This window comes from Anguilla anguilla, chromosome 8, assembly GCF_013347855.1.
Source record: "Anguilla anguilla isolate fAngAng1 chromosome 8, fAngAng1.pri, whole genome shotgun sequence".
NCBI lineage: Eukaryota > Metazoa > Chordata > Actinopteri > Anguilliformes > Anguillidae > Anguilla > Anguilla anguilla.
This window is the reverse complement of record NC_049208.1, coordinates 47,394,770-47,408,436: the sequence shown is the minus strand read 5'-3', so window position 1 is coordinate 47,408,436 and position 13,667 is coordinate 47,394,770. Positions and strand designations below refer to the sequence as shown.

At 45.4% G+C, this 13,667-nt stretch overlaps 2 protein-coding genes across 3 annotated transcripts; one reads left to right on the top strand and one right to left on the bottom strand.

Annotated features, from left to right (window-relative positions):
- The first annotated feature begins 1,284 nt into the window (after positions 1 to 1,284).
- si:dkey-266f7.9 (uncharacterized protein LOC100006223 homolog) lies at positions 1,285 to 5,547 on the top strand. Of its 2 annotated transcripts, none has more exons than XM_035428531.1 (4): positions 1,285 to 1,391; positions 2,406 to 2,508; positions 3,386 to 3,959; positions 4,670 to 5,547. In XM_035428531.1, the coding sequence occupies exons 1-4, from the start codon at positions 1,289 to 1,291 to the stop codon at positions 4,934 to 4,936; spliced, it is 1,047 nt and encodes a 348-aa protein (XP_035284422.1). In that variant the 5' UTR covers positions 1,285 to 1,288; the 3' UTR covers positions 4,937 to 5,547. The 2 variants fall into 2 exon arrangements, with proteins under 2 accessions (XP_035284422.1, XP_035284423.1); XM_035428532.1 differs by lacking the exon at positions 1,285 to 1,391 and adding an exon at positions 1,417 to 1,747.
- Positions 5,548 to 6,389: 842 nt separating this feature from the next.
- LOC118233835 (protein rapunzel-like) lies at positions 6,390 to 13,407 on the bottom strand. Its single transcript, XM_035429846.1, has 5 exons — positions 12,571 to 13,407; positions 11,627 to 12,067; positions 11,024 to 11,120; positions 9,038 to 10,593; positions 6,390 to 8,003 (listed from the first exon to the last, which is right to left on the bottom strand). Exon 5 carries the CDS (start codon positions 7,956 to 7,958, stop codon positions 6,756 to 6,758), a length of 1,203 nt encoding a protein of 400 aa, XP_035285737.1. The 5' UTR covers positions 7,959 to 8,003; positions 9,038 to 10,593; positions 11,024 to 11,120; positions 11,627 to 12,067; positions 12,571 to 13,407; the 3' UTR covers positions 6,390 to 6,755.
- Positions 13,408 to 13,667: the final 260 nt, after the last annotated feature.

The following is a 13,667-nucleotide window of genomic DNA, read 5'->3' as shown; positions in this document are numbered from 1 at the left end:
CACTGCATATTCAATGATCTGCTGGGTGAGTGACAAAGGAAATTAACATCTGACAAATAGCTGTAACAATCTCAAACTTACTAGATCAGTTATTTTCGCTTTCACCCCCATCACGGCAGCAAACTGAAGACACCTCAGAGTGGACATGGGTTATGCCTGGAACTCTAATTATATGCCTAATAACTCCAACCTGACTAATGATAAATTCTGACTCCTCAAAAGGGGAGTAGGGGAGGACTGGCCACTGAGGGAGATCTATCATCAGGGTGGCGCCCCCAAATTAAATAGTTAATGACAGGTCTGAATCTGAGATAATGCACATGCTGCAGTGGAGCCTGCCAGCACAGGCCAAAGAGTTGCTAATTAGCCCTTTGGACACCAAAAAAAGGGAATATTCCAGTTTACTGACCATGTTAAAGGAACCATCTATTTTCATAGATATCCAGAAGAAGAAAAAAAAGTTATTTCATATTAAGGTATGTACGCTTGACCAGTGAGATGTTTCCTTGTAAATTCTCACATTTTACACCTGCTCCTGTGTCTGAACATGCATTTTTAATACATCTTGAACATGACAGTGGACCCATGGTGTTGGCTTACATACCATTTCACAAGTGATGTACAGTGTTACTGATCCTGGAGGAGATGTGGTGTCCAGCAGACGCTTCCTGTTTCCTGTATTTCACTGTATACATAAATACATATATATATATGTACATCTATTTACACACTGTTCATGAATGTAAATGACAACCTGTACCACTGGATGCACAGTAATTTCCTGCAAAGGATGCCAATAAATTCATTTCAGTTTAATTCACTGCTAATGTGTGCTCACTTGCCAGCAGTTTATAAAGGGTCAGTTTCCTTCTTTTGTCTGTTCATTATAATAGAGAGAGAGAGAGCAAGAGAGCGAGAGAGAGAGAGACAGATGGACAACAAGTGGTGGTGGACCAATCTGCTACACAGTTCCCGGATCAATTATCTATGTGCACAAGGCTCACCTGAAGAATTAATTATGTGTGTGTGTGTGTGTGTATGTGTATGTGTGTGTGTGTGCCTGTGCGTGCGTGCATATGTGTGTGTCTATGCATGTGTGTACGTGTGTGTGTGTGTGTGTGGAAGTAACTGCACTGAACAGAGGGTCTGTAATGGTGGCGTGATCAGTCAGGGCCTCCCTCTGTATACGTGGTGACGTGCGCGTCACACCCCTCCCTCTCTCTGCCTCGGGGGCAGGGGTGGGGGGGTGGCGGGGGGGTGGGCTCTTTGTGGGATCAGCTAGGTCAACATGGCCTTTTTCCCCGCACCTCCCTCTCTCTCTTCACTCATTCCCTGGCTCGCTCGCTCGCTCACAGGATCCGGCCGCTGGCAGCTCCACCCTTTGCAGTCAGGTGAATACAACACCGCGGCATTCCCGTTGATTCCACACACGGCCGCCATCGATCCCCGGGACAGCTCAGGGCAGTTTACATTTGAGGTCGCTGGCGTTTCAGTGCAAGGTTTTAGTGGTTAGAATCGAAAGAGCTATCAGGACAGACCTGTCTGCTTGTTCCCATTGAAGTCAGCTGTTTGGCTGGTTCTTATTTTATCACCTTTAATTCCTACCTGCCTCTTTCTCTTTGCGCATTACATTTCTTTTCTACATGCTTTTTACACACCGGAGATGTTACAGAATTAGCATCATTCAGTGCCATTCATTGTGATCTGCAATAAGTAGAATGAACTTCAACATGGGAAAGTAAAAAAGGTATGAAAAACCAATGGACAAATGCACAAATAAACAACGTTTTTGCACTTTTAGCACTGTATGTTTTAGTTGTGTAGATTTTTTCATCCTGACTGACCTGCCTGATGGTACTTTGTAATGATGCGCTGTGTAATAATACAGTCCGTAAGTGCGATGTGTGCCAGTCCGGGCACTGTCCTATATTTTTTAAACAGCTCAGAATTATACCCTTTCGATAACTGTGGCTGTAACTGGCGGTTAGCAACGTTCAGGCTCTCCTCCGTGTGAAATGCGTCCGGCTCGGGTGCTGTACTCGTCAGAAGTAAAAGGTGATTTAGTGAAAGAGGACGATGGAAATGCAAATTCAATATGCAAAAGTTAGTTGGTCGTGCGACGATAACAACCTTGAGTAGGGTGGCAGAGGAATGCACATTTAAAACAATGTTGTTTTACGGACAGGTCATTACTTCTTTTATGTGGTTATGGATATGATTCATATATGTTCATAATTATTAAATGAAAGCTACAATGGGGCATGGATGGCAACAGGAACTCACCTTCTGTTGTACAGAGGATGCATTTTGGTGCTTAATATCAATAATTAAAGTTTTACGATTCATGCTAATGATTGCTAACAGCTGCCACGGTTGCTTTTACGCATCAATGAACTGCCGCACAGATTCGGTCACTTTTGGAAGCGTTGAAGATTCCGGAATGGGGAGGAGCAGGAGAAGTGTGGCCGCTGCTCAGAGGACACTGGCGGAGATGGTGGTCTTTCTAGGGTAAGATCTGTCCTCAAATTGAGCCGCTCTCGTGGACACTCTCAGGAAAGAGAGGGGGTTTCCGAAAGGCTGCTTGGGCGTCTCCTTTGGAGAAAAAACCCACCTACCACAGAGGGTGCCGTAAAGAACTGAAAAAAGGGTTGACCTGTGAATACAAGCCAAATAACTCGCTTTTTTCTGAGATTGTGTGATACACGACATCCAGAGACACCTGTTATTAAAGCTGCCTAGCTGTTCGCTACACACAGGCTAGAATCTCCAGCTCAGAGTCTACTTCTGTGATGTGCATGGGCATTTGATCACTGTGACGGGAGTGGTGGTCCCTCAAATCCAACAAACAGAAAACTTTTGGAGAGGAAGAGAGGGCATGACCCTCTTTCCCCCCAAAGATAGATTTTCAAAACAAGGGGTGACTAAATTAATCCTAATTGCAGAGAGGTCATTTTAAAAGCAGTTTCGAATGACAATGCTGGTTAATCGTGGAGGTCATTAATGGGTGTTCAGCTGCATGTGGGTTTGAATGCAGTGTCTTACAGCGCAAAAAGCCCTTGTTTCTCTGTGCTGTCAAATTTGACCCCTGCACAGTAGAACGTTCAGTGTTAAATCAACTCTTACAGGGTACATCTGGTCTCCAATGAACTCATGTTTTCTATTGGAGTTGAATTAACAATTGACATTTTACTGTGTGGGGAGTTTCCTCCAAGGATGGGAAAAATTGAATTTGAATCCGTCTTGTTACAAAATACAAATTACCTTCCAAATAAATACACCCATGTGAAACACATACATGTAAATGCATATTTAAAATACATGCACGTGAAGTGCCACCCATTCTGACCCTCACCCCAAACTCCATTTTTGTTGGTGCTCATCTCAGGGTCTTGGCCGTGACCTGCAAGGGAAAGATCCAGAGGCCTGACTACGACGACACCAGCGCCCCCGAATTCCTCAACCCGTCCTGGATGGCGTCAGTCCCAGACAGCCGGTCCCTGTCAGAGGTGACCCTCCCGGGCACCCACAACACCATGGCCCTCTACGGCGGCGCCCTGACCGAGTGCCAGTCCTGGCCGCTGGACCTGCAGCTGCGGGCTGGCGTGCGCTTCCTGGACGTGAGGGTGCGCCACGTCAAGGGCAACCTCACCATCCACCACGGGGTGGTGTACCAGCGGGCGCACTTCGGGGAGGTGCTGGAGGGCGTGGCCCGCTTCCTGCTGGAGTGGCCCTCCGAGACGGTGCTGATGCGTCTGAAGGAGGAGTTCAGTGAGACCAACGACATCTACGCGGCGGTGGTGGGCTACGTCCACCGGCACGCGCACTGGGACCTGCTGTGGCACAGCCGGCTCACCCCCACCATGGGTCAGGCCAGGGGGAAGCTGGTCATCCTGCAGGACTTCTCCGGCCCCGACCTGGGGATGCGCTACGGATCCCTGGACATCGCGGACGACTGGAAGGTGAGGGACCCTCATGGGAGGTTGGGGTCGAGTCGGGGCCGGAGGAGGCAGATGGGGGGTAGAAGTAGGGAATAGGGAAATAGGGAAAGGGGAAGTGGAAATGGGGAAAGAGAAAGTGGGAAATGGGGAAAGAGGAATTGAAAATAGGGCAAGAGGAAATGGAAAATAGGGAAACATAGGGAGTGGGAAATAGGGAAAGAGGAAGTGGAAAATAGGGAAACAGGAAGTGGGAAATAGGGGAAGAGGAAGTGAGAAGTAGGGAAAGAGGAAGTGAAAATGGGGAAGATGAAGTGAGAAGTAGGGAAAGAGGAAGTGAAAATAAGGAAGAGGAAGTGAGGAGTAGGGAAGGAGGAAGTGGAAATTGCTATTGGGACACAGATGGCAGGAGCGTCAGTCACAAAGACTGTAAAACAATGGGAAAAGGAAGTGAGAAGTAGGGAAGTGAGAAGGATGGGAGAGGGCAAGGAAGAGCACGGAAAAGAGAAAGGAGGGACAGGTGAGGAAAAATGTGAATAATCTGAGATAAGTGCATAGCTGAGCTTGAGTAACAATTTTTTTCTAATGCATGAACAAGAATACAAAAAAATTCAGAACTCATCATCCATATAAAGAAGCTGTTGATCACATATGATTATGGGGCAACCAAGGCATTCTTTAAGGGTCAAAGGCACCCTTTGTTCTGTTCAACGCCCATCCCTGTTCCCCCTCAGGTCCCGACCCTCCTACATGTTTCGGAGAAGTGGCAGAGCGTCCGTGAGCACCTGGCGGCGGCAGCCGCGGGGAACAAGGCCCGTGTCTTCCTGACCTTCGCCAGCGGGGCGGGAATCTTCGCCTACCCGAACGCCGTGGCGCAGCGGATCAACGCCCGACTGCACAAGCACCTGTCCGACATGGTGGGGCTCCCCGAGCGCCTGGGCATCGTCACCATGGACTTCCCCGCCGCGCCCCTCCTCAAAATGATCATCGACTTCAACTGAACAGGCCTCGGCCCAACAATCTCCCATCCCCCATTAGCCCAAAACAAGAAAAATATATTTTGTCCTAAATTTATTTGCATTTTGGTTTGTGGCGGCATTCAAAATTAACATAGGTTCAGTACAAAGTGAGCAATACATTTTCAATGCTGTCGTTAAATTGGAATTAAATTAGTCAACCTGACACCACACTGGTATAATCCTTAGCCATTTTGAATTTGGGACAAATAAGTCACTGACATTTCAAAACAAATTTTGAACTAACCTTCCAGTCATTTCTATGTGAGACAGCAATAGCCTCCTAAAAACAGAGACAGAGGCTACTTTGACATAATCACAGGTTTATGTCAATTTAGCCTTGCCAAATGGCAAGGTATGATCCTTCATTCAAAACCAGAACACAGCGAAATTCCTAGACCATTTGTGACACCTGGACAATTACGATTTCATTTAGATTTTTCAATTATACTCTATGTAATAGTTCAGTGTTTACTGTTTGCAAGAAAGTGCATTGCCACATGGTGTCAAACCAACAGCATCAACATACACTTTTTTCAGCAACAGCCTCGACGATCACCAGCTTAAAATAAAAGCATTCTTTCTGCATTTCAAAATGAGTTGCGTACGTTTCATTTCAGAAATTCATTTAGAATGAGATTTGTTTTTCTAAATGTTTCATCGTAAGAGAGCTGCCAAGCTTTTTTTTTTAGATAGATTACGGCATTCGGTGTTTGGCACCACATCAAAAAAGTGAAATTACTGCCAGGGGCGGTATAGTATAGTATAATGGGTAAGGAACTGATCTTGTAATCTGAAGGTTGCAGGTTCAATTCCCAGTTGGGACACTACCCTTGTGCCCTTGAGCAAGGTACTTAACCTGCATTGCTTCAGTAGATATCCAGCTGTATAAATGGATGCAATGTGTAAGTCGCTCTGGATAAGAGCGTCAGCTATAACTGCCTGTAATGCCAAATGGCTTTCAAGGTTGATGTGTTGTGCACCTGCAAGTGTTTATTCTCCTCTGTCCTTACTGATAAAGACACACACTCTCTGCTTATCAGTTTTCCCACACTAGTTCAACTAGAATCTCCTGATAGTAATACCATATTTTAAATGCCAAACGACAGTGAAATAATTCCCTTCAAGTAATATGTGTCCAATATGACGACACAAGCACACCGTTAAAACTGAAAAGCCATATATTCTGGTAATTATTTTTTACATGTGGTTTTTACATGGGAGACCCTCCATGATGACCATGCACTGTCCATGCAATGTCTCAGAGATCACACAGACCTGGAACAATAATAATAATAAAGTTTATTTGTATAGCAAATTTTTTAAAACAAAGTTTACAAAGTGCTTTACAGAAAACAGCAAAAAAGATAGCAAAATAGCAAAACCAGAATCGGTTTAAATTATATTAAAAAACAAATAAATACATAAAAAATGTTAAAAGCAACAGTTAAAAGCAGTAAATAGATGTGTTTTAAGTTTCTTTTTAAAACTGCTGAAAGTGTTGATGGCTCTAAGGTTTCCATAGGAACTAAAAGCAGATTCCCCACTTTTCAACTGGGTTCTAGGAATGACCAGCATATTGCTGTCAGACGATCTAAGTGACCTAGCCAGAATATACTTTACAATCATATCGCTGAGGTAAAATGGGGCAAGACCATGAAGACATTTAAAAATTAATAAAAGAATCCCCAGTCAGTCAACAAGACGTCCCCAGTCAGTCAAACTGTACGGAGATGTGAGTGATCCCTTCAGTCAACTGTATGTAAAGACGGGTTTGTCCTGTGCCGTGGGTAACGTTGGCAAGTCACTCTGCATGTATGTAGATACGGGCGTTCCTGTACTGCTGGCAATACTGACAGTCACCGGGGAAGCTGCTGGCATCGACAGCCACCTCCCACCGGCGGTGGACCACGTGCACAAGGCAATGCGGCAGGCCGGCGTGAATCCTGCTCGCCAGTTTCTCCAGGTCCCGCGTCCTCCGCCCCTGGCCCTCGATCAGCCTGCGAAGGCCGCCCTCGTCCAAGCCGACGGGATTCGGGCTGTAGGACACCACCACCCGAACCGAGCCCTCGAAGGTGAAGTGGTTTCCCCCGCACACGGCCTCGTCCTTGCCCCCACGCGCCAGGCCGCCGAAGCAGCCCCTCGTGGGGGTGTAGGCCCTGACCAACCAGGACACCCAGTCATACTTCCGGTTCAGGAACTTTGCGACGTTGCTGGCGAGGTCAACCGGGGTTTCGGCGCTCCACTCCTTCAGCCGCTTCCCCACGTCCAGCTTGGCCTGCTCGGCGAAGCCGGCCTTGCAGACCTCGACCGCCGCCTTCATCTTCTCCTCCATGAGCCTCATCCTCTCCCCCCAGTCCTTCAGGACATCCTCTTCCTCACCGGTCCCCTTCAGAGCCGCCTGGCCCACCAGGGCGATGAGCCCCAGGCAGAAGAGGTTCTTCAGACGGGCGCAGAATTCCTCCACGGCCCGGCGACTCTTTTCGTGGTAGTTGAGGGTGATCTCCAGCACCGACTCCCCAGAGAAGTTGTCCCCTGTCACAGCGCCGTACAGGGTGTGCAGGTTCTTGTCGCCCCCGGTCTTCGCAAAGTGCTCCAGAAAGATCTCCTTCTTGACCTCCCGGAACTTGGGCTTGGCGTTGAGGACGTCCATGAACTTGCGGAACTGATTGCTCAGGTTCTCCTCCACCGAGAAGTAGGCGGCGTCCGCCCCGCTCTTCCTGATCTCCTGGTCGACGCGGCGGATCTCCTCGGAGACGACCTCCAGCCGCTCTCGCACCTTCTGGAACTGCGCCTTCATGAACTCCGCCTCCTTGCTCTCCACGTTGTCCAGGGCCAGCTGCACCACAGGGGCCACAATGGAGAAGATGGGCAGCATCTCGCCCACCGTCTCCGCCAGAAGCTCCGCCCCTTTCTCCAGCATCTCCATGAAGGCTTCCAACGATTCCTTCTTGTCGGCCAGCTGCTTTTTCAGCCTGGAGGCCACTGTCGCCTCGCCGACCGACATCACTGTATCAATGATGTCACAGAAAACAGGAGGCTCCACTGATTCCTGAGATAATGATATTATTACCATCAGCTGGTGTGTGAATATATATATACACACACACACACACACATATATATATATATACATACAGTGAGCTCCACATTTCAGTGTGGTGAAACCGAAGTGTACAGAAAATACCCTTAAATACAAGCTGAGAATGTGCACTATAACCACATGTGAATAGTCTGATTATAAATTTAAAATTGTGGAGTACAGAGCCAAGTCAAGAAAAAACATCTCTTTATTCCAAACATTATATATATATATATACATACATACTTACACATGTGTGTGTGTTTGTGTGTAAATGCTTAAAGCAGTGACATTTTTATGCAATATATACATTATTCACATGTATGCATTGCATATAAATGCTTAAAGCTGTGACATTTTAATACAATACATACATTATTCATATGTATACAATACAAATATGAAATGGGTTAAATACCCTCTAGGCAAGGAATTCACCTCTAGCCTAAACTGCCCTGAATTTCAATCCATATTGACACCAGTGAGCCTGTTACCTTTAAAAACAGGTTCAAGCAGTCAAACAGTTTGTATCTCACCAGTGTTGACTGACTGAAAGTGAATTTCTACCTGGCATGTACATGAAGCTCTATTATCTTTGGACAGTCTTGAAGTTTAATATTAACTACTGTAGGCCTTCTATTACTTAACGTTATTGACTTTCCATCACAACAGAAAGCATAACTGAAGTATTGCCTAATTCCTGACCAGTTAGACACACAAATGATCTACCAAAAACTATAAAAAAAATTAATTAAAAAACAAGTTGCTCAACTTATGAACACTGGTATAGCCTAGATATTTAAGTATGTAAAGATGTCCATCTTTCAGCTTTTGACTTATCCATGGCTGAAGGGTAAAAATATTTAGCAAATATTTTTAATCTATTTCTTGAAAACGTTTGACAAAAAAAAGGAGCTCACTTAAAGGTCACTCATTCATATAAGGGTTATTCTTCAGCTTTAAAAAGTAAAAGTAGAGGTTTTTTTTTGTTTTTTGTTTTTTACCTCAAATGTTGTTTTCTTAATCCTGGCTGCGTTGCTTGTTGCCCCTTTCTAAAGAGCTAATTTAAACCAACTGACTGGATGTTTTGGTTTCAGCTTCCTGATGGCTCATGATACACTTCCTGTTGAAGAAGGGAGTGGCCTGATCACAGCGGAAGCGAAACTGCTCTGCACTTTCACTGGGCGACACCAATCACGATGCTAACGGAGAAATCGCCGTTGACTTTACTTTGATGCGGGGCCTATTCAGAAGGCCTTCCCAAACAGACATTTTTTAAACGAAACATAACATGTAATCTAACAAGTGCTAACTAAATTATGAAATCACTAATCAAAAACGTATTCACTTGACATCTGTTTGAATGCATGGCCAAACACATTACAATATGAGATAAAAAAATTTTTTAAATCATTGTGCACAGTGGGATTCAGACTGCTGTTTCAATGAAATCGAGGGACTTTACCCACAAGACATTTGCCAAGCGTAGTTTTAATCCAAAAAATTGAATTATTACAAGTTATTACAATAACCATAAAACACTACATGCTCCATGAGGCTATACCACATCAAAATCTGCACTGTCACAGCTGGCATTTTCACTTCAAATGATTTCAGGTTATAATATCAGCAGGTCATAATGTCAGCAGTGACAAATACAGAACTGCATTTGCAGCTGAATACACACAGTAGGAGTGAGGACCCTTGGCTCTGGAGTCCATAACACTAAATTTGCACACGCAGAACACAAAGAGTCCCACAATGTGTTTCCCCTACGCCAAAAGACAGCGGAAATAACACACATGATGTCATCTCTGCCAGTAATTTTTGTTTTGCCTCATTTGGGTGTTGAAATAAATAATGCCTTAACCTGCTGTTGACTTTAATGGCCTGCCAGTCCTTGCAATTAGACCAAAAATCCCTCAACTGAAAAATTGACTCAATTGACAAAATAATCTGTCATATTTATCTTCATGTTCATATGCATATGACCAAACTAAAAAAAAAAAAAAAAATTCAGGTAAAATATATTCTGAATAAACATGTAAGAACAGCAGTAATTTAACCTCGGTTAGAGTGCTGTGACAGCACAGTGCTTAGAAAGCTACCCTTAGAGTCAGAGAGTTGCAGGTTCGACACCAGAGTGCGGGCACAGCCCTTGTGCTCAAGAGTGAAGTACTTGACCTAAACAGCCAAAAGTTAAATATCAACCTTTATAAATGGATTATACACAATAAGAGTAATAATCCGTATATATACAAACCACCAAAAGGGGGCGCCAAATTTAATAACTTCCAGTCTTAACAGGTACAAAATCGCCCATCAATCCGATGGGACTTGGTTTCCTTGGCCAGTGCAAATTGTGGGATCCCAGCTCTGGAGGATTTCGGTGGGGTCCAACGGCACCTCCACGTTTAGCGCAAGGTCGACGTGAGGGCCAATCGGAGGGCAGGACTTCTTCCGCGCGCGGTGTCGCCTGGCCGCCTCTCTCCACGCCTCCCGCTTCAGCTTCTGACAGTGCTCGGGAAGATCTTTTATGGACTTTTTCCTCATCTGGTACCTAAGACAAAAAGGCACCGGATAAGGCCATTGTCATAATTAAGCAATACGCCACTCAAGGCCATGCTGTATCACGACCACAGTCAGGGGTGCCGAGTGCCGTATTGCTTTTATAGAACGGTTATGACCATTGGTTATAATACCATTGGTTATAATACCATTTATTTAGCAGAACTATTTCCAAGTAATTTTGGTGCAGAGTGATGCTGTCTACTAACAGGCTGCTACTGTGTGCCGGATTTACAATCACTGTATGAGGGCAACAGGCTCTGGCACCCCCGTGACCCTGACCAGGAATAAGCGGGTACAGATAACGGACGGGTAGATTCTCGACAGTGGTCAGACGCAGTGTTCCAGCGGACGCGAGCGAGTCGGTTAGTATAACCCGCGGTTGAAGCCCAAAAAAACGCACGGCAGTCTCCGTTGCTTACCTACGACGGTCCATTTCCCGGTACACCCGGTACTTGTCTGGGTCCGCCCGTATCCTGGCTCTGTAGCGTTGCAGCTTTTCCCTGTTGGACATTCTCTCTGGAAAAACCGAAGCAGGGACAACTTTGTCAATATTAAAAATAAAATTTACATTTGCGTCGGCATTTCAGCTGACACGAAATACGAACACAGCTTTTCCCTGTTGGACATTCCCTCTGGAAAACCTGGAGCAGGGACAACTTTGTCGATATTAACAAAAATATTTATGTTCACGTCAGCATTCAGGCTGACACGACGTATGGCATTTCGTCTGGAATTCTATGCCCCCCAGTTTTCAACTCACAGATAAATATGTACTTATATTGGTTGTACGGACGCACGATTCACGTACGACCGTATGCACACTGGCGTATAGTGTTATGGACAGATGGATGTTCATTATGTGTCTATAGGCCATGTATTCAGTTGTACTCATTGTTGCTCTGTTTAAATTCCAATACAGTAGCTTCTTTTTAAATAAAGATTTTTAAAAATCGTTCTCTGAGCTGAATATGATTCATTACATGTGTAGTACATTACGACAGGGAATCCCAGCCTCCACATACTCATCTCCAAATCCGGCCAAACCGAGCATGCGCTTTTTTGGCAGGTCGGGGGAAGCGTTGTCCTCTCTCCTGGAAGACCGGGGAAACCGAAGCTGTGCTTCTGCCTCTCGCCACAAGGGAGAGCTCCGTCTCTGGACCACGTCGACGCGGTGCCGTTTTTAGGCGCGGGGCGAGCGCCGCCACCCACCGGAACACCGCGATCGCAGACTTCCCACTTCACGCATACGGTTTCAAAATCGGGGGGTTCCTCCTTCACCGGGACGGGGCCCTCCGCAGCGGCTGCGGGGTGCCCGCTGTCACCGTCCGATTTCAGCGGGCCGCCGTTGGTCCACTCCCCCCGTGACCTGCAGCGAAGACCTTCGCCGAATGCGACCAGGGAAGGGTCAACCGTCGTCCCCCAACCTTCACGCTCCGCCTGGTCAGCCGCACTTGCACAGGGACCTGTAAAATGAGGCCAGACACAGAATCTCAGGCCAGGTCAGGGCAGCAGTGTTTTTGTGCTTATCCCAGGTGTATGAGATGATGAATGCTGGCTGTTTGTAGATTTTATGCGCAATCCCGTTCATGTGATTAACATAAGGAAACGGCCATGAATAAATTGATAATAAAAAAAAAGATGAATGCCGAATTGTTCGTGGAAACGTTCTTACACGCAGTTTACGATCAAATATGATCGTAAGCATGCTTCATGAATGAGTCCCATTGTGCCTACATGTGTCCTTACTCAGCTGGTGTCAACTACTCGTAAATTACTTTCAATTACTAAACTAAATAAATGACAGTAAAATGCCAGTTCTGCCATTTTTTATTTCAGATCTGAAATATATGGCCTTACTGATATCGATTTTTTATTATTGTAATCAGAAGTGCTCCCAGGTATTTGGGGCCCCAAGAAAAAGAAAACAGTAGTTTTTTTCAGTACATTGCAAGTTAAGGACTCTTACCGGTACACTCAGTGGCAAACTCCTTGCTCCACAGGGGTTGGCCGCGCATGTCTTCCTCGGCGTCGCACGACCCTGATTTAGCGCACAAATCCTGTTTGCTGTTTTCTTCCGACGAAATCCCGGAGTCAAGGCTGCAAACAGAATCCACAAGACCCCCCTGTCCCATTGTCCGTCTGTATCGCCGCAGTGATATCAATTCCATCTCAGCGGACTTCATTTGCATTCTCAGTCTTTCGTTCTCTCTGTCCCTCTGGGCCACCATCATTTCATACGCACGTATTTTGTTGTTGTTTATGTTGCACAAAACATACATGACAGCTTTTATTGCTGCCTTAATCGCGTCTTCAATCGCGCGGGCGTCCTCTTCATCCGACAGAAATGAGTCCATACAGCTTTCGTGTGTAGTCATTTGCACGCCAGATCGTACCGGACTTTTCCTGGAATGCACAGTGGTTTTTAGGATCCCAGCTGTTTTGATAACAAAAGTTGCAGTGGCTTGCTATTCGGGTAGCTAGTATTCAGATTCAGCCAGCTAGGTATATTTTAAACCGTTACGTATCCGTATCGGTTTAGCGAGCTGGTGCATTCATGATGACAGTGCCATTCGATTTTAAATTGCAAAAATAAATGTGTAATTGCAGTACCAGTAATAACATTAACATTGCCTGTAGACTGTATCAATTTGACAAATACTGTATCTTTCCGGGTTGCTTGTGCTTCCGAGGTGATGACCGACTTCTCCACAATATTGTGTTGTATTTTGGGTGTAGCGCCCCCGTTAGAGGAGCAAAGTTATTTCATCATGACGTCTATAAACTGTCGTCGTTACGAAAACGTAATACTCGTTGCTTGCCGCTGAGATCTAACTTTAGTCACAAAAAGTTCACACGATGAATTAGGTCTATACATTCGTTAAATAGGGTTATAACACGAATACTACTATACTGCTACAGTAACAGAAATTACAATTATTGAATAATTGAATACTATTGGGATACTACTACTACTACAACAACTACTACTACTACTACTACTACTACTAATAATAATAATAATAATGTCACTGAGCAAAAAAAAGGCCTCCTGCAAGTTTGAGT

Coding starts and splice junctions, on each gene's coding strand:
- si:dkey-266f7.9 (XM_035428531.1), top strand. CDS start 1,289: ATGGCCTTTTTCCCCGCACCTCCCTCTCTCTCTTCACTCATTCCCTGG. Junction 1,392..2,405: donor GCTCCACCCTTTGCAGTCAG/GTGAATACAACA, acceptor ACTGCCGCACAG/ATTCGGTCACTTTTGGAAGC. Junction 2,509..3,385: donor GAGATGGTGGTCTTTCTAGG/GTAAGATCTGTC, acceptor TGCTCATCTCAG/GGTCTTGGCCGTGACCTGCA.
- LOC118233835 (XM_035429846.1), bottom strand. CDS start 7,958: ATGTCGGTCGGCGAGGCGACAGTGGCCTCCAGGCTGAAAAAGCAGCTG.